Raw genomic sequence first — 25742 nt, 5'->3', positions numbered from 1 at the left:
CCATGATCTCTAGATGGTTTAACACAAATCTCATTCATTTTTATTTCATAAAACAATGATTGTCAACGACATAATTTGATGTTCCACTCTATTTTCAGAGTTTGGACATTAACTTTATTACCACCTGCTGGTGGAATATCCATACTGCAAATGTAGGAACTGAATTTAGACTTTGCACTAAAAACAGACGTACTTTTGAAACATCTTATCATAATGATCTATTTCTCAGGAAAAGAGCAAATTGCCACTTCATTAACAAACAATAAACCCACAGTTTGCATGCATATACCCACAGATAGTGCAAACACTCCCACTTGCACCAACTTGCGCTTTGTGCTGGCACAAAAATTGCACTTAGAATTTGTTGCGCCAAGTTGTTGTGTGTATAGCACTGCGTTTTGTGCACTCAAAAAAATAGGGCCCGAAGTCTAAATTGGATCAGGATCTCAAATATCCAATTTCTTGTTACAGTCAAAAACAAGTTTCAGTCATTTTTTTAAGATTTACTTTAAAATTTTTTGTCTTCAATTGACATCACTGTTAGACAACCCTGTTTAAACATTTATTCCTGTTTAGAATGGCTTTTCATAACAACTGACTAAATCTAAACTTTTAATAGATCTGCAGTGATTTGGAAAACCATCAAATGAACTAGATGTGAAAGCTCTCTTTGAGTCTTCCACCCTAATGTGACCTCAGTCTGAAGCTCTCCTCATTGCTTTAGGCATTCTTAAAATCTGTTTCCACTGAAGATGCCTTGGCCTGCTGGCTGTTTGAGGACTCTTTGCTCGGGCTGTAAGGAGTGGCATGAGAGTCAGTCTCTCTTTGTTTCTATGGTCCAGTCTTCAATTATTTCTAACCATCTGGAGCTGAAATAAGCTCTATCCAAACAGATCTATGTGACTCACTTTTTTGGTCTGATCTTGCTGCTTCTCCTCGCCACTTCATACACATGCAGCCTTTACCTGTGATCCTGTGGTTCTCCTTTGATCTCAGTGTGCTTGTTTTTACCTTTCCTGTTCTCAAAGAATCTGGCAAAGCTTGATTGGTTATCAGTTTGTTTTAGAACTAACCACTTATTTTTACAATGGAACGATCGACAGTGAGGTTGGTTTGAAGCCACAAGAGCATCTTCTATGTGACAACTGAATAACGATCGAGAAGTGGTAAAAATAACAAAATCAAACGACATCCTGGAGTGTAAAGTTAAATTGGTTTTGTTTCATTGACACCCCTCCCGCCCCTTGACCTTCCAAGATCTTGACCTGTTCTTGAGCTGTCCCTCCCAAGTTATCTTATCCACAGCTTTGACTAACATAACCCTCTGACTGTCTCCTCTGCACGTGTCCTGGTCTTGGCAGTAATGGTTCAGGGACATCCGAAGATTTGTTTTGGAAGTTGGATGCCCTACAGACATTCATCAAAGACCTGCACTGGCCAGAAGAAGAGTTCGCAAAACACCTAGAGACCCGACTCAAACTCATGTCCAGTGACATGATCGAGTCCTGTGTAAAAAGGTAAGACTTGCATTCATTTTGACCAAACAACTCCAAGTGTTGTTTTACAATAAATAATCAAATTAAGCATCCAATGTAGTGTTTTTCAAGCGGACACCTTTTCTGCATAAGAAACTTTATCACCTCTTTAAGGAATTTCAAAAAAGGAGAAAAAACACTTAATTAGAATTTGAGGCCACAGCATCAAGTATGCAAACAGCACTACGTTCAGTTGAGTTAATTCCTCATGACGTGTTTCTGCAGCCAGTGTAAACACTCGTCAGCTTTCGTCTAAGTTCTTTCATCTAAGAGCTCTTTAGAAAACAGCAAATCCCCCTACATTGTTCCTTCCCAGTTACAGAGGATAAATGCAAGTGGTAAAACCATATTTGACAAATCTGTTGGCCTTTCCTTTGGAATTACAGAAAAAGGGCTAGCAGATTTTCAATGCCCTTTCCCACATCTGTAATCTCTCTACTTAGTGTTGTCAAGCGTCTTGTATCTTCTTAGGAGCATTCCTCCAGTTCATCTGAAGGCATGATCAGGGGTGTAGCAATCATTTTAAAAGTGGGGGGACACAGCTGTCAGTAGGTGACTCGCACAGACCCAACACTTACAGTGCAGTATCAATATATTACAGTATTTATTAATATATAAGTATAAGTATTATATTAATATATAGGTATTATTTACTTTTAATATTTGTAGTATTTTAAAGAATCAAGTATTGCAAAATAATTGCATAATTTTGTAAAATCAGCTGCAAAAATAAAGGCCATCTTGTGGAGCATTTGCTTCTGTTTCACACATGACAATAAAAGACTGAGCACAAGCTGGTCCTGAATAAATTATTTAATCAATTACAATAATGACAATTGTGCATGTGCACAATATAATTTTTTACTCTGTGCTTGTGCATTGTGGGATTTAAATCCAAGTAGCTTGAGTGTTTTGATTACGTTCACCAAAATTCATTCAGATCGATATAATGATTCAGTGACCATTTCTGGTAATGCCAGAAGGTGGTGACAAATGAGTGTCTTGTGTGAAATTAGTTAGTCACTGAATCAACGATCAAAAGAAAATTTTAATCCTTTAAAATGTATATGTCTACAGACCTACAAAGAGACTTTAGTAGAGGTTTTAAGCATTATAAGAACAAAGCAAATGTATAATTTCCATACAGTTTGTGAGCTGCTGAGCATGACTTTTATCAAAAGACAACAATAATAGTCTTATACTAATTATGAGTTTCAATAACGTCCTTACGTATTCATGTATAAAAAAGCGTGTCTACATGTCTGTTCACTTCAGTAAAATGCCTAAGTGTTCTAAAAACATAGCAGATCTATCTTTTTCCCTACAGTTTGTCGACTGCACACCAACATAGAGGTAAAAAAAACAGCTGATATTAAAAATAGCTTTACATATTTAACGCAGATTACACAATCTGCTTAAATTGACAAAAACAACCAATCAAACAATTACCTCACAATTTTTTAAATAATTGGCACTGGCCGATACATTTTCCTGTTTGGGCGATTAGTTTCTTGAGGGCACTGAGAATTGCCTGCTTGCATGTGAAGTGACTGAGACATATAAATGACCAGTCACAGTTCGTTTTGTTGTTAAGTGCCATCGTGTTACAACAACAATAGACCGGTGTGCAACACAGTCTCATGTAAATGGTCTGCATAGCGTTTGAGTTCATTATGTTAAAGTGTTCACCTGTTTCATTCTCTCTCTCTCCTCATCAGTTCCCTGTAACTTTTAACTGTCTTGTCTAATGATAAAAAAGGCAAATATCGATAAAACTAATATGATATACAGGTTGCAAATATGCACATATCTCGTTTAAACAGATGTAATAAACCAACCTCACACAACTTCAGCAGATCCAGCAAACTGTGTAGCGCTCATATATCTTCCTCTGAAGCACATATTCTGAGAGTCTCTCCTCAACATTTCCCTGTAACTTTTCTAATGATAAAAGGCAAATATCAATAAAACTTATATTATATACTATCTGTAAATATGCAGATATCTCGTTTAAACAGATGTAATTCACAAACCTCACGGAAATCCAGTGTTTTGAGCACTCATCTACAGTAAAATCTTCCTCTGAAGCGCGTATTCTATCAGCCAGTATCAAAACTTCAGTATCAGGATCAAAAGTTCCTCTGAATTGCTAATCATGAGAGTCAGTCCATGACATCCAAGCAGGTGATCCAGGCCGTTTAAATTGTCAGGATATTTCTGATATTGATATCTGCATGAAACAGAATTTTCATTTGTCTGTGCATGTATAACAACATTATTCTGAAGGCAGGAGGTGTCAAGCAAAATGTGAAATGTCAAGCACATATTTTGCAGTGAATAATAAGTACAAATTCAAACAATAAAAGAAGTTCAAATAAAATCAATATAGTCTACAAACAGGAGAATGTCATATAAATTTATCAGGAATTTTTATGATAAGACACCATTATTTTGTTAAATAATAATAATAATAATGTTAGATTTATGTAGCGCCTTACCAGAGGTTGCACAGTTTAAAAAAAAACAAACAAAAAAAAGACAGAGCATGTTTCAGTTTTTTCATTTTACATAAGGAGGAATATTCATAATAGATGAATACTCTATGGATTATTTAAACCTTTATGGAGCATTTTAACTTTTTTCGGACTAAAGCCTTAACCAGATAATTACCTTAATCGCTGATGTGAAGATAAATGTGGTCAACTTTGAAAGACAAATAGCTATAAATGAATACATGGGAACCACGTGAATTGTGTGATACATTAACATAGACATTTCAAGAAGTGGAAAGTGTATATGATGTCATGCCTTAATGTTACACTTGATAAGCTCCAGACTCGCACAATTAACAGAGACCAAAAACGGAGTTGAGACCGTGCCCATTCGATCTGAAATCACTGAAAGATTAATCCGTTATTAATTTGAAATCATTATTCGTGCCTTTCTGAATAAGGTATTCGACTTCGGGCACATCCCTAGTATCGACCTATCGGCCACCCTGCTCTCTGGATATCGGCAACACCCATTAATCACTAATAAACTCCATTTACAATGTGTGCTTTAAAGAAGGATTGTCCTTTGTTTTTGTTTTTCTGCAGTGCATTTCACGTAATGCTGCCAATCAAGAATGATATGCCGATAAATAACTCTCATTTGTGTGTTCCTCATCTCAAGATTATTAATTTAGATCAAAATCAGTGCCGATAAAAAACTTGGATAAATGAGCATTGTTGAAAGCATCTTTTATAGAAATTAACGGAGCCACGTTGATTAGAATGTCTGACTGACGGCCTATTACGTAAGGGTTGTTTTGCTCATGAAACTCACCTGTGATTGGCTGGATGGTCGCTCAATCAGCCCAAAGTAACAAAACTTGAAAAAATTTGGACTCGGTATGGGTTTAGCTTGGAAAAGTGCAGGGGACAAAAATCACCTTTTTATAGGGGTGGGGGGATGTGTCCCCCATGTCCCCCACGGCTGCAGTGCCCATGGGCATGATGAGCTCTTTGTATGTGCTTGGTGTGAATGAAGAGGGTTGCAAGAAGACTTGATTTGAAGAGCTTTGAGAAACTGTTGCAATTAATGTCATGGTAATTTGCTGATTTGGAAAATCCTCTCCTCCACTTACACTGCAATCTGCACAGAGATATTTTTTTATTGTGATAGATTATTGTGATGCATTTAATATATGTATAGTTATATTTGTGCATTTACCTACTTGTCGCCCTTGATTTAATAGTTTTTCCATGAACACTAGCTTTAAAGGCCCTTAATTGGTGGCTACAATATGTAACCTAATGTGTGTTTTAAGATGTTATTGGAAAACTGAGTAAAACATGATTAAATTTACTTTGATTCTTTACTGTACCTTAGTTCCATCCAAAGTTAAGTTTGGCTTAATTTCTAAAGAGAGCTCACAATTTTTAAGTGAATTGTCTGTAACACTTAGATTTGGGTTCAAAGTTGAAAATAAAACTACGTGAACTTTGCATGCACTATAGGAATCCACTCGATAATCCTGCCCTATTCTAAAATAACATAGCGATCAATTCAAGTATTGACTCCACAATGCTTTTTTTTTTTTTTTTTTTAAGAACCAGAGCAGCCTTTGAGCTGAAGTTGCAGAAGAGTCCACGCACCACAGACTTCCGTGTCCCTCAGTCCATATGCACCATGTTCAATGTCATGGTGGACGCAAAGGCTCAGTCTGCCAAACTATGTGCCATGGAGCTCAGCCAAGAGGTAGAGAATACAGACAATTAAAATTTCCCTCACACTTCTCATTTTCTCACTCTCTGCTTCTCTCTTCCTCATCATTGCAAATATACACAATTTCCAGTAAAACATAATGTGCTATGTACATCATTGTTCTGTACCAATTATGTGTCATACAACGTGAATGAATCACCGGCATGGCAATTTTGCATTGTTTCTGAATTTTAATTTAGTTTGACTCTGTGCTGGAATGAGACCTTTTCTTTTCTTTTTCTCTCTGTTGCTCTCTAATTGTCACTGTCACCTTGTCTGCTGTATCTTTCTTTTCATCCCTTTTCTCAATCTTGTGAAAGTTTGTTAGAGAAATGGTGAGTATGGCTAACAATTCAATTGAATTCTCACCTTTATGTCCCAAAGGTATAATTAACAATCCTAGCAGTTTCCCTCAGTCCTCTGACACTTAAATTGTTTTGATTATATTACCATATGTGATAGCTGCTTCTGAATATACATGTGCTAGAAGTGAGACATCTCATATCCGTACCATCTTGAGACAGGTAATGATCAGAACTGAATTAATTACCCAGACGTCCTTTATGAGCTGAATGAAGAGACAAAGGGATTCAGTTTGTGCAGATTATCCCACATAGCACCCCTAAACATCTCAGAGCGACACGAAATGTGACCTTGTTGCAATTATTACTGATTATGTTTTTTTTTTCTTTTCCAGAGACAGTACCACTCACAAATTGACAATCTCATAGAGGAGATGGTGAAAGAAATGATTACTTTACTCGTGGCAAAGGTACCATTATGAGGGGAAAAAATATATTTGTGTTTTTCATAAAATTACCTCGTCACAACGAGTTTAATAAAAGTTGAAGCAGACTTTAGTTTTGTAAAATAATACTTTCCTAATGTATATTTGTGTGTTCATTCTCTATTTATACCTCTCTTGAGTTGAAATTCAAATTCATATGATAAAATACATGCAATCTTAATTACAATGGTTGTTTTGGTGTTTGATAAATTCTGATAATTTCACAAGCATTTGAATTTGTTCCATTTTAAGGAGCAATGTGTTCTCATTATTGTTTTTGTTTTTTTCTGTGTTTTCAGTTTGTTGTAATTCTAGAGAGCGTTCTGGCAAAGTTGTCACGTTATGATGAAGGCACGCTGTTTTCCTCCTTCCTGTCATTTACAGTAAGGACAAATGAAAATTTTCTCATCATTTACTCACCCTTATGCCATCCCAGATGTGTATGACTTTCTTTCATCTGCTGAACTCAAATGAAGATTTTTAGAAGAATTTCTCAGCTGTTTTGATCCATACAATGCAAGTGAATGAGGGCCAAAATTTTGAAGCTCCAAAAATCAACATAAAAGTAATCCATAAGACTCCAGTGGTTAAATAAGTGTCTTCAGAAGTAATGTGATAGGTGTGGCTGAAAAACAGATTGATATTTAAGTTCTTTTATTATATATTCTCCTCCCTGCTCAGTCAATCTCCACTTTAACTTTCACTTTCACATTCATCTTCTTGTGTTTTTGGTGATTCATTTTTGTTTACAACACACAAATACAATTAAGATTTTAAAGAAAATAGTTTTTCGTAATTCCAAAATAAAGAATTTCAAACAAACCAAATACCTTTGAAAAGTATTTTTTTTTTTTTTTTTGTCCTTTGCAAAATAATGATTTTTAAATTCCTGTTTTATCTACCTCTTTGCAGTATTGCATAGGCAATATATTCACATTTATATTACTATTTTGATTGTATTTTGAAATGGTAAACTTGTATTCTTCCTTCAAATGTCCTTTTTTGTAGGTAAAAGCTGCTTCAAAATATGTGGACGTACCTGTAAGTGACATTTACAATTACTTGTTGATAAATTCACCTTTTTTTTTTTATATATATATATATATATATATATATATTTGTCTGTTTACGTAGCAATAAAACAGGAAAAACCACTCTGTATCATCAGCATATTAATTTAAATAATGCATTAAAGAGTATGTTACTCTTTACTTTCATATGCATTGTAATAGTTTAAAGATAAGTCTAGTAATTGCCATTGTCTGCTGTGCAGATGGTCATCTCTTGGCCCCAAATGGCCATTCATATGAATGTGTGAGAGAGCTAGATGGGTAGTCAGCTCTGTGGAGCTCTCCCCTCCACACCAGACAGTGTGATGTGTGTGTTGTGCAACAAAAGCATGTCGTGAGGATGCCGCGGGGTCCAACTCGTTGCGTCCTGCATTCAGCATCACTTCACTGATTTCTTTCAACTGCCAACACATTTGGTCTCAACGCAGGGCTTTTTAAATTAAAACCCTGTGAATGAATGCCGGAAGCCTCCTCTTTCTCTCTCTCAGTCTGAGGGTCAGAGAATCTTCTGTTTCTATGGTAATTGTTTGCTTAATACACACAATAAAATTACGTCTGAAAAACTTGCTCATTCGCACCCTCTGAAAGAACCCAGAGATGTGTGAAGTAAGTTCAATTTACAGCGTCTGACAATTACCAATTCTGATGACCTTCCGATCCCCGCTGGCAAAGGATGTGTTTAAATCTTTGGGGCCGAGCAGGGGGAGGCGAAACACCCCCAAATGATTTGTTCTAGGTTTAATGTTTCACTTGCTTTTTTGTCTGAATAAAATCTTTCTAATCAAATAGCATTGTTCCCTTGCCCACACTCTGAAAATGACAGCTCATTTTAAACACATCAAGTTTTGACTCTCAGAGATCTAAGAAAATGAGAAAGAAAACACTTCTGATCTGATTTGACATTTGATGGGGACGTCATTTGCTAGTACTACAAAGATTTATACAGCAACAAATACTTCTTTGCCATGTGTGACAGATTGTATGTCAATACATCCTTTTAGTTGACATTGTTTGGAGAACAAACAGTAGATAATGTATAACAGTTAAATTACCTTATGCAGTAATGCATCTCTTTCTCTCTCTCTCTTTCTCTCTCTTTCTGTCATGTGCAGAAACCTGGGATGGATGTTGCAGACAGCTATGTGACATTCGTTCGCCACTCTCAGGATGTCTTGCGGGATAAGGTCAATGAGGAGATGTATATAGAAAGGTTATTTGATGTAAGTAATGGCACCCTTTAAAATGTGACATAATGGCCAGCTAGGAGGGATAGGTCACATTTTGAGACTCAGTTTATTTCTCTCCTTACTTCTTTCTTTGTTTTTAACTGTTTCTCTTTTTCTGACTCTCTCTTGTACTTGCTTTTCTGGCTTAATCCTTTCCTCTCTGGTTTGCAGTGCTATGTGTGTTTCTGAATGCTCTGGCTGTCATTTTCTCTTTGCTCGGCTCGTCTTTAGTGACATATGCAAAATTCTGCAGGAGGATTATCTTAAGATGTGTTCTCACACAAAGGGACATGCAGATCTGAGTTTAAAGGAATATTCCGGGTTTAATACAAGTTAAGCTCAATCGACAGCATTTGCAGCATAATGCTGATTACCACTAAATAATCTGTAAACTTTAATATACACATGTTTTAAAAGTATAGCCACAAGACGTTGTGACAATGTGTTTGTTAACATGATTTTAGTGTGATAAAGCCGCTAACTAACCTTTACTGTGTAAAATTTTACAATGGTACAACTTTGTTGCCATGACAACATAATGCTGAAACCCTGAAACAACCATCAAATTGATGATTTAAACAACTTTACAACTCAAATAAAACACAAGAATTAATTTAAGTACTTTTATAAAAGTGTGAGCTTCACATTTCTGCCTTCACACTCCAAAAATTGGCCCAATTAACTTACATTGTAAGTGTCACTTTAACACAGATTATTTAAAAAAAAATAAAAATAAAATAAAATTTAAATAAAAGGAGTGACAAGTCAAAATTATTTTTGTAATAATTATCATTATGCCACAAAAGCTGCCAATTGTACTTCACTTGTATTGAACCCAGAATATTTCTTTAAGCATTTAATGCCACCTAAAACAGACATGCAATCAAAGACAGAATCGAATCACGAATAGGCATAGCTGTGTTAAGGTATAAATATATACTAAAGACTTTTAATAAAAGCAATAAGCCATGAGAGGGGTGTTCTTAGACACAACGCGAAGTGAAGTTACTGTAACACACACACTTACTGATTTTATAAAATTGCTACAACATAATGTAAATATGACATAAGACACTAATGTTCAGAAAATAGTTGCATTAATTTTCTTTTCTTTTTTTCTTTTTTTTTTTTTTTTTTTGAGAACAATTTTCTTCCACAAAGTAATGTAGTTCATTATCCTAAACTGTAGGAGTCTGTGATTCGTTTGTAGTCAATTTATAACTGCTTCGAGCGTGGCTCATCCAATCAGAATTTTGAGTCAGAACTATCTGCGTTATGAAGGTTTTATTTATTTAGAATGGCAGGCAGTTTAAGAGAAATGTAGAGTAGAAATAGAACAAATTGATTATTCTAAAACAGATAGAGTATGAAGGATATTGTTTTGTTCATTTCAGCTGATAGTTGGGGCGGGGGGTGTTACAAAGAAAACTGCCCTATTTCTGGAGTAAATCTCCCGCTAAGGAGATCCAAATAGAGAGAAGCCCTCCAAACCTTGGGCTTACTGTGATCAAGGCTTAAAGAAAAGAAAGAATGAGGAAAACACTGAGCAAAAGAAAGAAGAGCTGAATAAGAAACAGGGAGGGGACACAATGGAGAACACTGTCTTAAGGGATGGCCAGGGCCATCATGTTGGTTATAATCCTTTGTGCTATCTGTAGACCAGTTTGTTAAGTGTGTGTTGTTGGAGAGGTCTGTTTGCATTGTCTGGCTGAATAATTATGTTTATATTCAGAAAGAAAGCCAGGATAGGAGTGCTGATCTGGGATCAGGTTTCCAGATATTCATTCATGCGAAAGCAGGAAAACTGATCTGAAAACAGTGCTCCCAATCTGAAATGCTTTGTGAATATGGCTCCTTGTATAATATGTGTAAAATTCAAGTAAGAATCCTGATCTTGGTTCAGTGTTGACTTTCATATCCTTGTAATTAAATGGAGCATGAAAGCTGACCCAGGATCAGAAGTCTTACTATGAGATGCTTTAAACATATAAAGCTCTGGTATGTGAGTGTTTGGAGTGTCTAATAGGTAATAGCTAAACTGCTGTCTCTGTTCTATGCCATCTTGTAACAGCAGGCATTTCTAGCTCTCTTTATTAGACTGACTATCTTTCTCCTCTCTTTGAGGGTGTTTGAAAATATTGTGCCTATCTTTTCTTTCTTTGTTTGCTCGGAATGAGACGGTGTCGCTTATTTTCAGCTGCTCTGTGCATTTGCTTTCATTTACCCAATCGCAAACAAGAAAAATTAACACCTGCCTTGTCTTTGCATCCTTTCTCATTCCATTTCTCCATTCTCCTTCCTTAATTTTCCTTTTAAAATGTTCCACCTCTTTTCTTGCTCTCTCCCTCTCTCTGAGCCTGAACCAAAGTGAAACTTATCCTTTCTGTCAAGTTGTTTTTGTCACATTATGCCAAGTGGCGTGATTGAGAGTCAAATAATCTTCCTTTGTACATCTACTAGCATGGCCCATGTCCTCAGAGACTCAGCTCCTACATGCACTTACAAACCATCCACACAGCCAGCCAGCCAGAACTTCACTTCCACAGCCCTCCCCAACCTCCTTCTCTCCCACTCCCCACTGCCATCAACCTCAGATGAGCATGTATGGCACATATCTCCCCTCTCCACCACGCTGAAGTGGTTGGGCCTCCATAAAGCACTGCCACCACCAGGCAGTTGAAAAAGACAACATGTGTGCATGCATATACACGTGCACGCTCGCCATCTCGCTCTCTCTGTCTAACACATACCCTAACAAGCACATTGGTCCTCAGTGTTATGCTAAAGACCTATTCAAATAGCACAACTCTTTAACAGGGGCTCTAGGCAACCTGCTCTAATGTTTTCTTATTACTTTGTCATTTCACTTGTTAAAGATGTCATAACATCCTCCACAATGGGCCATAACACCATGTGTTGTTGTTTTAAACCCACTGTGTGCACCCTATTTTAAACAGCCCTTACAGTTTCATTATGAAAAAGACGTTCAGAACATTATAAATCGACAACGATTAATTAAATGGGTTTAAAAGAACAGCAGCCCCCCACATTTTTTTTTACTCCAATTAAAAAAAAAAAAAAAAACAAGCACATTTGATGCAGATAAATATATACATAATATTTATGTTAAAATAGTTATAGTTTTAGGAAAAAACAGATTTTTCATAACCACAGGTCCCTATCAGTGAACCCAAACTCTTTGCTGCTTTACAGCTGCATATGGTTCTTGATAAATGCTTGCTTTGCAGGGGTCACAGTATATTAAAGGAATATTCCAGGGTCAATACAAGTTAAGCTCAATCGACAGCATTTGTGGCATAATGTTGATTACCACAATACTAATTTAGACTTGTCCCTCCTTTTCTCAAAAAAAAAGCAACAATCTGGGTTGCAGTGAGGCACTTACAATGGAAATGAATGGGGCCAGTCCGTAAATGTTAAAATACAGTACTCACTGTTTCAGAAGTAAAGCCACAAGATGTAAAAAAAAAAAACAACAATAACAATTTTAGTGTGATACAACTGCTTACTAACTTTTTCTGTTTAAAGATTTTTCTTTGCCATGATGACGTAACGCCGTAAACCCTAAAATTTCAGTAAAAACGATGGTTTAAACAACTTTACATCTCAAATAATACATTTTAACAGAAGAATTAATGTAATTGCTTTTATAAAATTATAAGCTTCACATTTCTGCCTTTAAACCCTCCAAAAATTGGCTCCATTAGCTTCCATTGTAAGTGCCTCACTGTAACCTTCATTTTTTTTTTCTTTTAAAGAAAAGGAGGGACTGGTAGAAATATTTTTTTGTGATAATCAGTATTATGCCACAAATGCTGTTGATTTAGCTTAATTTTTATTCAACCCGGAATATTATTTTAGCATGCGTTTGCCTGTTGTGTTGATGGTGGTTAATCTCTGCAGATTACTTTTCAGTCAGACTAGCCACTGAGAGTTATCTAAAAGAACATTTGTCCCAAAAAATTAAGTTATTGTACAATGCAAATGCCATATGATAATGTTTTCACTCAAATAGCCTTATTCCATCTACAGGGTCTGCTTTCCTCAACTGTCTTGCTGTACTGTAGTTTTTGTGGTTTCAAATTCCTTTTCACCAGTGTTTGAATCTGCCAAAATCTGCTTTCAATCATTATTTTGGATCCAGCAATCAGAATATTGTTCATGGCCTTCTCTCCTTTGTACATCCTTTTTCATATTTCAATTGTTTCAAGTAATCCTCTTTGAAATGATCTGTTAGGTGGGTGTAGTATAGTTCTTGGCTGCTTGTCATTATGAAGTATATGTGGCCCACACTAAGCTTGAGTTAATTGGGGTCAAGGATGCTGATTTCTCACAGACGGAAATGGCACACTAGGCAGAGTAAGAAGATTATACTTGCTGTTTCACTAATTCAAAATATGGCCGTATACTGTTTTCATAACAGCAATTCATAATACAGAACAATCGAGCATATGGGCATAATCAATAAAAATGTATACAATTTCAATCTGATGACATGTATAAAAAGGATAGAGAGTAAAATAAAACTAGTAAATATCAATATAATATTATACTTAATCAAATTGCAAAAGATCAAATTTGCAATTGGAAAACATTCCTCCGTTTGAAATTTTGTCTTTGCAAAATTGTAGCTTTAATTGTAGTTTCAGATTAATACATTTTGTCTGAATATATATTTTTATTAAATAATAGTCTTACAATTCCTTAATTTAAAAACAAATTAGATCACAAAAATACCTAGAATTTCTAAAACATTTCACAAGACAATTTTACTTGCGAACTGTTTGATATTCAAGTAGTTTATTGCACTATTACACTGAGATAAAAATGAGAGTTCTACAACTTAGAGGCAGTTTATTGTGCTCTCTGGCTGCAGAAGATGTTGCTTTTTTCAGAAGGCCAAATTCCACATACAAGCTGCCTAAGAGGCAAATAATGTGCCAGTGGATGGATAAAGTTTGTTAAGTTCATGACAGAGGACGAGAGAAAGAGAGGGATGGGGGGGGGGGGTGGGATGAGGGAGAGAGAAAATTAATTTATTTCACTCTGTCAGCCAGCCAGTTCTTGAAAAAACAGCTGAGGAGAGCGGGATTAAGGCAGCTGTACTTAACGTGAGGGCTCATCTGTCAGATTGGGGCGGAGCACAGAGATCATTGATTAAAAAAAGCCATCTCCAAATCCAGCGCTTCAATGATATTGCTGTCCTACCCTGGCTAAGTGCGTGTGTATGCATGCATACATGTCTGAGAGCCAGCAGAGGGACTTGCAGATTACACAGGTCAATTATACACTTAATCTGCTTGTAGAGGAGATTGCGGCCTACCCTCATTGATTGATTTGATGTATTTCCGTTGACCTTGGCAGTTATCAGATCGGCAAGATTGCACTTTATGGTGACCGCTAATGCGGTTTAATCGTGCTGCTGCTGTGAGCACAAGGAACAAGTAGGGTCAGAGACACTGGAAAACAAGGCTGGTTTAGATTGAACTGCTGCTTCTGTTGCATTTCACAGACCTGCAATACCACTTTACTGTCTGGGACACTTAACCACTTGCAGATCCAGCTGACCCAAGTGAACAATTTAATCAACTTTAGCTAGAACGCAGTGTCAATGCCATGCATTCTATGGTGTAGGAAAAGGCTGGCCGAAAACAAGAGTTTGATTTCAGAAGTGATTAATTTGCATACAGAGGCAAAAAAAAAAAAAAAAATGAAAACCAATATTGTTTTCTTCTTTATGTATTCTTCATTTCATTTGGAAACAAAAGAACACTACAATCTACAAACATGCAGAATAGAACAAGCGTGGGGGAAAAACTTAAAAAAAAAAAAATAATAATCCCTATTTATTCAACCCTATAGTTGTTCAAAAAGGTTTTTATCACAGCAATTTTATTTTGAAAATATTTTTTTAGGTTTGATCATGAAAAACAGAACAACAAACAAAAATGTGTTGTTTTATTTATGTCAGTCAAGCCTCTATATTGCATTTCAGTAATCATACAATATAGGAGGCTGATGCACGCTTATTGTTTTTCTCCCCAGTTAATCCTTTTAGTTTTAGAGGTAAACCAATTGGAAAAAAAGACATAGAATGGGTTTGGCTATTTCCAAATGCAGGGCAGATGTTAAAGTTTTAGGTTTCTGATAATTATGGAGGCCGAGGTGTTTTCTTTTTTCATTGAGGCATAAGGCTAATTTAAATAGACCCATAGCAGCAACACTAATGACTAAAGATTTTAGAAAAGTAAATGTACAGCTAATTGAATCATAGAAGTGTATTTTGAGTGTCTTGGCTCTAAGCTGGTTCTTTTGGAAGTCCATTGGCTCTCTCCATCTCTAGCGCTCTCCGTGACATATAAGTGAGGTATGGTGGCATTTGTTTGATTAACTTGTCTGATAAAAGTGACATCTGCTAGCGGGTTCATGTATACGAGAGGCTCAGCGCGGGTCCGCCTTTGTACATCTGTCAGCACAGAGGCTGTGGAAAAGGGTGAAAAGAAACAAATTGGTCCCAAAAGCAGGCCATTCACCTTCTGCGCTCCCCCCTCCGCCCTCCTCCCTCCCTTTATCCATTCAGGTGCACTGCAGGGCTCTCAAGTGCTCGCTGGTTTATTCCATTTCGTTCCCCCCATTGAGGCCAAACCCCACAAGTGTTATGCTTCTCATTCCTGCTCGGCTCAATCCTCCCCTAAGCGTTCCTTTGTGAGCAAAATGGCTCACTTTGCCCTGGGACCAAACTCTTTCTCTCTCCCCTTTCTCTCCCATTCCTTTTTTATCCCACACCCCTTTTTCCTTCATTGTGTGTTTACTAAATGACACGATCACAGCTCCTTTCTTTCCAAGCTTGTTTTTCTAAAGAAGAACCCTGTTTGGACACTGTTGGTAGTTTAGTTGACAGACATGTATAAGCACTAGTATTTCCCCATGGAAAATGCATACATTTAAAGACTTAAAGCTGATATGTGTTTTTTTGTTTAATGTTTAACTTATTTTTTGTCCCTGCTGAAAAGAACAGCTCAACCAGCAATTCCTATGCTGGTCTAGGCTGTTTTATGCTGGTAAGTGTTGGTTTGGTGCTGGTCTAGCTGGTGGACCAGCACAGCCATGTTGTTGACCAGCAAAACTTAACCGGTGAAGCTGGTAGACCAGTATGGTTTTTCTGATCATGCTGGTTAAGATGATACAGGTCACCAGCTATGCTGTTTTTTTCCCTGTTCAATACGCAGACAAAAGTATACCAACTGAAAGTAAGCCCTTTGCAGGTTGATTTCACCTAAAATTGTAACACTGTGGCTTTGTGGCACTATCAAAACATTCCTGTGTTTGTTTGAGTAGCCCGACACCACAACACTGGCTCAGCCAATGATGTGAGATTAGGGTGGGATTATTTGTTAGTACAACCAATGGAAGATGGGGGAGTTTCTTGTAATCTGTTAGAAAACTTTGCAATTCCATATGGTGACACTAGTGGCACATAAATTTAATATTTCAGCTTTAAATAAACTTCTTCAGTGTTAAAATACTTAAGTTCCCAACTTAATATGTAGAGACAACTGTAAGTAAACCATTTGTTGGTTAGCTTTCTCTAAAATTGTAAACAATGTGTCTTTTTGGCAATAGATAAATTATTTTGATTGTTTTGAGCGACCTGTCCAGCCCGACACAACATTGATTTAACCAATGGTGTGAGTTGGGGGCGGGACTGTATGTTTGTTCGATCAACAGCAGATGGTGGGCGTATTAAGAAAGCGGTTTGAAAACTATGTTTATTTTGCAATTCTGTTCAGTGGCTTTGAAATTAGAACACTTCAGCTTTTGACAGAATTTGATAATTTGGTGCCTGTGTAAAGAAATTGCTACACATAATGCTGATTTGACCAAATGGTATTTCTTTGTCTTTTGGCACAAAAAAAGGAGATTAAATAATTGGAGATACTTAAAAGTGTAGCAGAGCTTGCACAGAAACAGTGAGAGCTTGTTCCACTTAAGGATCAAGTGAAGCATATAAATCCTGAGCTGGGTTCTCTTTGTATCCAGAACACAATCGCAAGCAGTTTGAAGCCCGTGCGCTTGCTGAGTCTCAAAACTTTATTTTCAATCCCGCCATTCAGAACACCTATTTCTGGAGAGAGAAAGAGAAAGAATGCTAACACAGCAGCGTGTCAGAGGACCACGTTTAGGGTCGTGTATTTCCTACATAAAGTTTGTCCGTGAGGTTGTGGGGTCCCGCGGCGGAGAGATAGCGAGCGCCGGGAGGCGTGGGGTCACCGGTGTGAGTTACCATGGTAATTGAGTTCAGTCATCAATGGACCTCCTCTCAGGAGGGATGAGGCAAACAATAACAGGCCAATGGCAGCCATGAACAGCAAGCAGGTAGGATTACCCCAGCCTTTTGTCCTAAGTCCATAATGTCTTGTAGTCAGATTTAAAGACTCCTCAGCCCCCGGGGCCTCCCTCTCTTGCCTGGTGAGGGGCCTGATTCACTCGCCTGGCCAGTGAGAAGGACGAGTGCCCTACAACCTGCTGGCCTTAGAGAGAGCACGCAGACGGCTCTATTAACCAGAGACAAAGACACACAGATGCTCGTCTCTGAGTGGAGAGAGAAAGGTTGGACGTTCGATCCCATTCCTACTCTTTCACTCGCTCGCTAATGGATTTTTGTGTTTCTCATCAAGCGAGAAGGGATAGGATAGGTTTGACGGGAAGGCAGAGAAAGTATTGCACTGTGGAGTCAAGGAGCGACAGCCTTGCTTTCGCTCTCTCATTCTGTTTTCCTCTCTGCCAAGCTGTCACTTTGCATTAACATCAGCGCTACAAACCATCATCATTCCATCCCTACTGCTAATTGTAGACACAGCTGGGTCCCAGCAGGAGCACTTCTCAAACAGCCTAGGCCTCAGAGAGCAGGTCTAGTCACACACATCCACACACACATAGAGCCACTACCACCAGCAAGGGCAGAAAGAGGCAGAGTCACAGGTTGCTTGTAATCCCCCCGTACCCCCCACAGAGACCTCCGCCCCCTCCTCGGCATTCCTGCTTTTGTAAGAGTGTGGTTTTTTTTTTTTCAAACTCAGCCCTTAGCAGCTCTTTCTTTTTTCTATCCCTCCTGTAGGAGCTGCTAGCCTTCAGGTGTTTTAGGGTTTGATAAAAGAGAGTCACGAGTGAGTGTGTGTGTGCATTCGTCCGTGACGGGGGTGGATGGGTGTGTAACCTTACACTGAATTCTGTTTGTTGCCCCCCTGCTAGGCGCAATGGCTTCCTGTAACATGTCAAAGATGAGAGTGTGAACACAAGCTTAGGAGCGCGGCTTTTTCGCATGTGTGCATGTCTGGTGTGGCAGGGGACAGGAGGTCGCTCAGGCACTCAGCACTCCCTGCTAGAGGTGTGGGGGCTCTGCAGATGTTCATGTGTGTTGTATTGGTAATGATAACACACGTCCAACAGACATGCGCATATACAGGCAGCCCTTACACTTTGCAATATCAGATGGAACTCGTTAGATGATCACAGATTTTTTTTTTCTCCCCATATCCGCTTCTTTTATTATGCATTCAGAGTCATGATACTCCTGTTTTGGCTAGCAGCTATTGCCAGCTTCCTGCTGCTCAATATCCAAAAAGTGCCACAGTACATAATATGCTCTCGGAGAGTCTTCTGTTTCTCTGCTGACAGCAGAACAATGTCCCACTGCCAGCACTGTTCATTTCACAACCAAGACCAGAGAGGACACAGTCGTACTGGCCGAGTCTCCCAAATTTGATTTGAAATATCTGTCGACATATCAAAATATATTCTTCCTCTAACGTCATTACATTTGCTGTGTGATTAAACACTGGAATCTGGGCCTACAAACCATTTCGATTTTTACACAGTGTGAATGTTCCATGTAAAGTGGAACACTTTATAAAAATGTGTAATTGCCGATGCTTCAAAATATGATGCAGAAAGGCTTAAACCCTCACACAAAAGCATTTTCAATAGCTAAAACTCTCTACTACAATATACAGAGAAATCAGAAAGAAATATTAAATATAAAACCTAAGTTTCCCACTTTACCATTAAGTCATTAAATTAACCAATAGTTGCAGTAGGTATTTGGCTTTGTAATCAGCTGTGTATGTGTTTAAAAGAACAATAACTTTAAACAGAAGCAAGGGGCACTTTGTAGGAACAAATGTAGGAGATGCAGAGTGAGCATGAGAGAAAGTCTGAGTGTGAGAGAGAGCAGTTGCTCCAGGTCTGGCCTCCCTGTGGGGGTCCATCGCGGCCCTGCTGCCCGAACTTTCACAGGCACAGAGCACCAGCACTCGCAGAGCAACACCAAGCTCTGATTCACTGAAGGGACGAACCACTAACCACCTTAACCTCTTGGATCCAATTCTTAAAACCCCTTCGAACACACCTTAGCATCACAATTTTAACAATGTACCATAGGTACACAATAAAATATTAATTTTCCGATGCATCCCAATCTTCATTTGAACGATCTTGATATTGATTCTTAAATCCCAAGATAGTTTTTTTACTCTATGTGGCAACCCTCTACAATGCTGGTAAATCACTTGCATATGCGACCAAATTTTGTGCTATGCGTCTAAAAATGTCTATGATTAGCCACTGGCAGGTTGTTCAGATAACACTCACCAGTCATTGAGTAGTATAGTGGCAAAGAATTTCAGCTGTGAGATCCTTTTATGGATGTGTTCTACTTGAGGCTTTTAACAACATAAAAGGCTCTGACCATGTCGTCAAAAAAGTGTGTTGGTTGACATAAATGTTACACTTTCATACGGACATGGCAATGCTGCCCTCATGTATACAAATAAAATGTGACCGGCTTGGTCATTTTGAGTCACTTTGACCCAGAAACATTGTTTGAGTTTTATGCATTAAAGTAAAAAGGGAAATCTGAGTTTTCTAATGCTATAACTACTATGTTTCTGCACCAAACCATTGCCGAGATATACATTAAATAGTTAAAATGTTGGATGAGACTTTCCTTGTTTACACTAATGCATAACCAATTTTAAAATGTCAGAGTGACTCAAAATGATAGAGCAGGTCACATTTGTTCTTGGAATAGTTTTGTATAATTGTATGGATGAGGCCTCATATTGATACTGTCAAGTGTGCTGCAGTTACCCAAGATCTCTTGAATCTGCAGCTCGATTTATTTAGTTCTTAAACTGTTGAGACTCAGTCAGTTCAGATTACCATCAGCCCAGCTTGATCATAACTAATCAATTAGACTTAGAATGAGATCCTCCCCACGGTCCAACATCTGCAGCCCAAAAGCTAATGCACTGGCTATTTAGGAGGTGCTTTGAGTTCAGTGAGTTTCAGTGAATGGATAGGGAGAGCAAAACAGAGAGACTAAGAGAGGAAGGCTTGTAAAAAAAAAAAAAAAAGACCCTTAGCCACGGTAACATTAGTGAGCTCATTGTGACTGCGGTAAAGACAACATGTCCGCTGGGAATGATGGATGTTTGGATCTCAATGTGACAGAAAGTGCCACAGTTTGAAGCAAAGACTGAACATAGGCTAAGGGCAGGATTGTGGCTGCCGTAACATGGGCAACATCTCTCATGATCAGTGTCCAAAAGCAGCACAGGAGACAGCTGATGGGATCTGAAACTGTCAATTAGCAGTTCCTGGGTGGAGCTGTGGAGACAGGGAGAGGTTTGGATGAGGATCATGACTGTGACAGAAGGACTTCCTCCAGGGCAAATCGTGTTGGGACCATTTTTATTAACAGGCCCCCTTGTAAAGTCACCATGGTGCTCTTAGTCCTTCTTAAAGCTGTACTCAAAAAATAATTTTCTCCATTATATGCCTATACAAGTGAATTTAGTCTTGTTGACTAATTAGAACTTGTTGCTATGTTTGGAAAGTTCCAAATGTATCATACAAAAACTCAAAAATATAAAATCGTCATGACCAACACCTTTAAAGACAAAACAACACCGACAGGAGAATCAGCCCTCCTTTGATATTAGCCTGTGCAACAGAGCTGTTCAGATTCTAGTCTTAAAATCCAGAAGACAATTAGCATTTTCAAGCCATGAGTTCTTTCTGGAATATCCTATGGGATTTATTATGGTGGTTTTAGATTTTGAAACTGAATTTAAAATTACTTGAGTAGACTTTCACATTTTATTCTACAACTTACAGTAGATAACACACAATGGTAGTTGTACTTCAAAGTGAGTGTACACAAAACAGAAAATCATTATAGTGCTTTTTTAGGAACTTAGCAGCATAATTTTTTAAAATTCAAATTCAAACTTGTTAGCAGCATATGTTTTTGAAAGTCTCTTCAAGTAATTGTAACCACTGGTCTTGTTTTTCTCATAAATCCAAAACTGCCACTATAAAATCCATAGGAATTTCCTGAAAGGCAACCACAGCGAATTAGTTTTGTGTGTTGTCTGAACAGATATAGCTAATGCATCTAAATTTAACAGCATTCATCTTATATGTTGTCAGTTTGATAGGTTATTTAAAGTTTTATCAGATTAAGTTGGTGAGCACTTTGGAGGTCTTGTACTCTGAGGATTGGAAAGGCTGTGGATTTTTGTTCAAATAATCTGATATTGGTGTTTTCATCTTTTTTTTTTTCTTCCTACAAAACTACTTCCTACACGTGTATGTGTTTGTGTAGATGTGTCTTCGTATGTCTTTGTGTGTGGCAGCATTTATATGTGTGTCTGTCTTTGCTGGAGAACAATGTATTTGTGTTTCAGCAATGGTACACCAGCACAATGAATCTCCTGGGCACCTGGCTAACAGACCGCATGGACCTGCAGTTGCACGTGTATCAGCTGAAAATCCTCATCAGAATCGTAAAGGTAAAAACTACAGAATCAATGACAACTCCCATAATAAAAATGACAAATAAGATCTCTCTAATATCTCAATTGCTTCTTATAAACAGCAGTTAGATTAAATGGAGAGCAAATGAAGACTTTTGCACAGGGTTTTCACCAAATGTACTTGTAAACACATGCTATAAAAACACAGACACACCAACCAATCAGAATCATTCTACAGAGGTTGATCAGCCAAAGAAAAAAAAAAAAACCTCTCCAGCCTCCGCTTGTTAACAGTTTTTCAGCAACATCAACAGGAGTTCATATTTTGCAATTACACATTTATGGTGTGTGTGGATGCACCTCACAAACAGGCATGCCTTTCATGCTAGACAAATGTGGAGGAAGGAACTTTTTTTTTTACCCCACAAATGTTAGGTTCTGTACTGGAATAAGAAGGCCTCTCAGCAAAGAGTTGTTTTTCATGATGTAATTTGGCCAAGACTAACAGTTTCTCATACAAGTTAACCATATAAATGTTTTATCATTGTCTTGGTTTTCCTTATCTACCTTACAGCAACCAAATAGAAACTATGCAAGTGTCACTTCCCACAAATATGGTGCAATATAGGGCCTGAAACTATTTTAAAAAAATAAGTACTTTTTTCTTTTTCAACAAAGGTTCAGTAAAAGCAGGTGCTTAATCTTCAGAAAATTTTGATCATCAACCTGAGGAGGTCAAAGTAAATCTTACCAGACTGATCTTACAGTGAAATTGGAAACAGTAGGTTGACTTTTCTTAATCGGTCTGTGCTTACCAAAATGCAAAACACTGCCCCCAGTGGCCAAAGCGGTAAGTGTTGTTTGTCTATGTGCACGTGCAAGCTCCATTTTCTGGGTGTAATGTCCACAGAGGGACACCAAAAGCAAGTTGTGAAGTGAGTTGTTTTCAGCTGAACAGGGACCACCCCCACCCCCCCACCAAACTAACCCCAAAACTAAACCTAACCATCAGTGGAGTAAAAATGTAAGGACAGAGGGGAAAATGCAACCTACAAATCATGGCCACCATTGATTATTCAAACGTGATTACTTCCTGGTTTCAACATGGGATCTTAACCAGTGTCTCCCACGCTCCTGACGCAACGCATTTCTGGTCACACCACAGGGGAAGGTAAACTCGCTGGAGCCGATGCAAAAATGTCTGATAGGAGATGGTGCTTGTCTGTGAGTCTGCATTATGTGGCCGATCCTAAGATACTGGAACTCTCAGAAACAACATGCTGACTTCCCATGTGATCATGTTGCTATTACATGAGCGGCTATATTTGACATTTATTTTATGTACGTTTTGCAATTTTTTGGTAATACTTGTTCAGTCAGGACCACTTAAGTCAAATGAATAGACTTGAATACTTAAGAGTATTTTTTGACTTAATGATGAAGCATCTGTTGTTGTTGGTGGTATGGTGCTGTTCTGGGCAAACTCTCTGCCCATCCATGCAGCCATGCATGGACAGAGCAGTGAGTGCAGCAAATAAATTGTATTTGTATCTGAATTGTATTGGTAGATGACATAATCAGTGACAGCTGATTGCAAATGTGACTCACGTGACCTGCCTGTGTAACGGGAGCCAGCTGGTACATGATAGCTGTGCGGTATGTGTAAACCTCACTCCCCTGGCCTCAAGAGGCGCACTAGTGACTGACATTAGAGGCTGTAGCCTTTAGCCTCCTCGTTAGCGCGCCCGCCTCCCATGCCGGAGACGCTGGCTCGAATCCCGTTTAGAGCGGGTCAAGCAGGACCGGTTACAGTGGTGCCGTGACCCTGATGGGAGTGAGGTTTAGGGGGTGAGTGTAATGGGAGCAAGCTGGTACATGATACCTGTGCATTATGTGTAAACCTCACTCCCCTGGCCTCAAGGCACACTAGTAACTGACGCTAGAGGCTGTAGTCTTTAGCCTCCTTGTTAGTGAGCCCACCTCCCATGCCAGCGATTCCCTTCTGGAGCGGGTCAAGCAGGACAGGTTACACCTGAACTAACACTATGCTTCATTTAACTAAATGTATGTATTATTACAAAATTTGGGACATATCTGTCCCATTGTGTGATTTTGCTATTTTTTTTTTAGCAAAAAATAAATAAATAAAAAATAAATAAACATAAATAAACATAAATAAACATAAATAAAATATATATATAAAAAATGTATAAAACAATAAAAAAACAAACCAAAATAGGCAGATGCACAGGTAACTGTAATAACCTGCCGGGCATTATTGCCTGCCACACCTCCACCAGTGCCTTCAGTCCAGATGCGGGGTCATCAACCAGAGGCAACCTATCTTCAATGTGTTGCCCCATTAATCCCAGAATATCTCCTGGTGGTGGTGCAGCGGTCAGGGACGTTTCCCCCAGCACTGCGGCCAGATCAGCATATTTGAGCTTCTTCCTCTCATAGGCTGTCTCCAGACCCACTTCCCATGGAACAGTAAGCTCAGTCATTGTTATTTATCTAGCTGAAGTCGACCACAACATTACATCCAGCCTAAAGGAGGTAATGGCCACCTTGGTTGGAAATTTTAGCTGCTGGCCAAGGTCGATCGTCATTGACCATAGTGTTGCTAGTTTCTGACCTAATGTTGGTTCATAGTTATTGATACATTTACTTTCCCATATTTTTAAAAAGAAATTTCCCATAAATTAAAAAATAATTATTTTCTTAAATAACTTAACAGGGATGAATGGTTGAGATTTTCAAATCCAGTCAATATTACAATTTGTGTAAAAAGGAAAATTGAGTTATGTTATATTAATTATTTGTCTTCAAAAAGAAAACATGGGATTTTTATCTCTAATGGTTAAAAAAAAAGTAATGGGACACCATATAAGCATATGTATATAAAGTATAACCTATTTGTGGAAAGTACCAAATATAAAAGGTGTATTAAACATTTCTGTTAATGTTTATATGTCCTCTATGCAGTGTTATTATAGTTTGGGATTTTTCATTGAGTTTTTTATTTCTATTTTATATTAAATTTGTCATTACAATTTAGTTTAGTTTCCATTAGTTTTCACAGTTTGTCTGTTAGTTTTAGTTTAGTTGGTTTTTATTTTAGTTTTAGTATTTTTTATGGCTGCCAAAGCTGTGTTTACTGGTGTAATTTAAAAAGTCTAACATCATTACATTTTCACGGCAGTCTTGTGTTACCTTTATCTAGTGGTATTTCCATGTTTAATGTGGATTGTAAATGTTGCAAAATGTATAATATAGGGTGAATATGGGTAAAGTGACAAAGGACATTTAAGCTTGATCCACATTGTATCCACATGTATTTCCTTCAATGATTATAAATCATTACTAAACTAATCTTTGGGGAGTAAACAATTAAATGGATAGTTCACCCAAAAATGAAACTGAAATTAAATGAAATCATTTACTCACCCTCATGCCATCCCAGATGTGTTTGACTTTCCTTCTTCTGCAGAACACAAAAATGTTTTAGAAGAATATCTCAGCTCTGTAGGGCCATACAATGCAAGTGAATGGTGAACAGAACTTTGAAGCTCCAAAAAGCACAAAAATGCAGCATAAAAGTAATCCATACGACTCCAGTTGTTAAATCCATGTGTTCAGAAGTGATATGATAGGTGTGGGTGAGAAACAGATCAATATTTAAGTCCTTTTTTTACTGTAAATCTTGAATTAAGCAGTCTCCTTGGCAATCATGAATTCAAGCTTGATTATATTTCCCAGTACCATCTAGCACTCTGTGAACTCTACTAGGAAGTGTAATCGAGCTTGAAATCATGACTGTTCCTGTAGACTGCAATTGCAAGATGTACAGTGAAAAAGGAGTTACATTTTGGTCTGTTCTCACCTGAAACAAATTAGATCACTTCAGAAGACATGGATTAAACCATTTATGGGTTACTTTTATGCTGCTTCTATGCAGCATAAAGCTTCAAGGTTTTGGACTCTGTTGACTTGCATTGTATGGACCTAGAGAGCTGAAATATTCTTCTAAAAACCTT

General features: G+C 37.9%; 1 protein-coding gene across 19 annotated transcripts in view; it reads left to right on the top strand.

Moving 5' to 3' along the window:
- Positions 1-25742, top strand: part of LOC127427958 (calcium-dependent secretion activator 1) — a 167003-nt gene that overhangs the window by 139487 nt on the left and 1774 nt on the right. For 12 of the 19 annotated variants that reach the window (XM_051675951.1, XM_051675941.1, XM_051675938.1 and 9 more), the window contains 8 exons: positions 1362-1517; positions 5630-5777; positions 6104-6118; positions 6481-6555; positions 6870-6953; positions 7579-7611; positions 8753-8860; positions 21637-21741. In XM_051675951.1, coding sequence (XP_051531911.1) covers positions 1362-1517; positions 5630-5777; positions 6104-6118; positions 6481-6555; positions 6870-6953; positions 7579-7611; positions 8753-8860; positions 21637-21741 — 724 coding nt within the window. The remainder of the gene's footprint in view (positions 1-1361; positions 1518-5629; positions 5778-6103; positions 6119-6480; positions 6556-6869; positions 6954-7578; positions 7612-8752; positions 8861-21636; positions 21742-25742) is intronic. The other 7 variants (XM_051675935.1, XM_051675952.1, XM_051675942.1 and 4 more) reach the window with 1 other exon arrangement.

Source organism: Myxocyprinus asiaticus, chromosome 37 (assembly GCF_019703515.2).
Source record: "Myxocyprinus asiaticus isolate MX2 ecotype Aquarium Trade chromosome 37, UBuf_Myxa_2, whole genome shotgun sequence".
Classification (NCBI taxonomy): domain Eukaryota; kingdom Metazoa; phylum Chordata; class Actinopteri; order Cypriniformes; family Catostomidae; genus Myxocyprinus; species Myxocyprinus asiaticus.
This window is presented reverse-complemented; position numbering and strand designations above follow the sequence as displayed.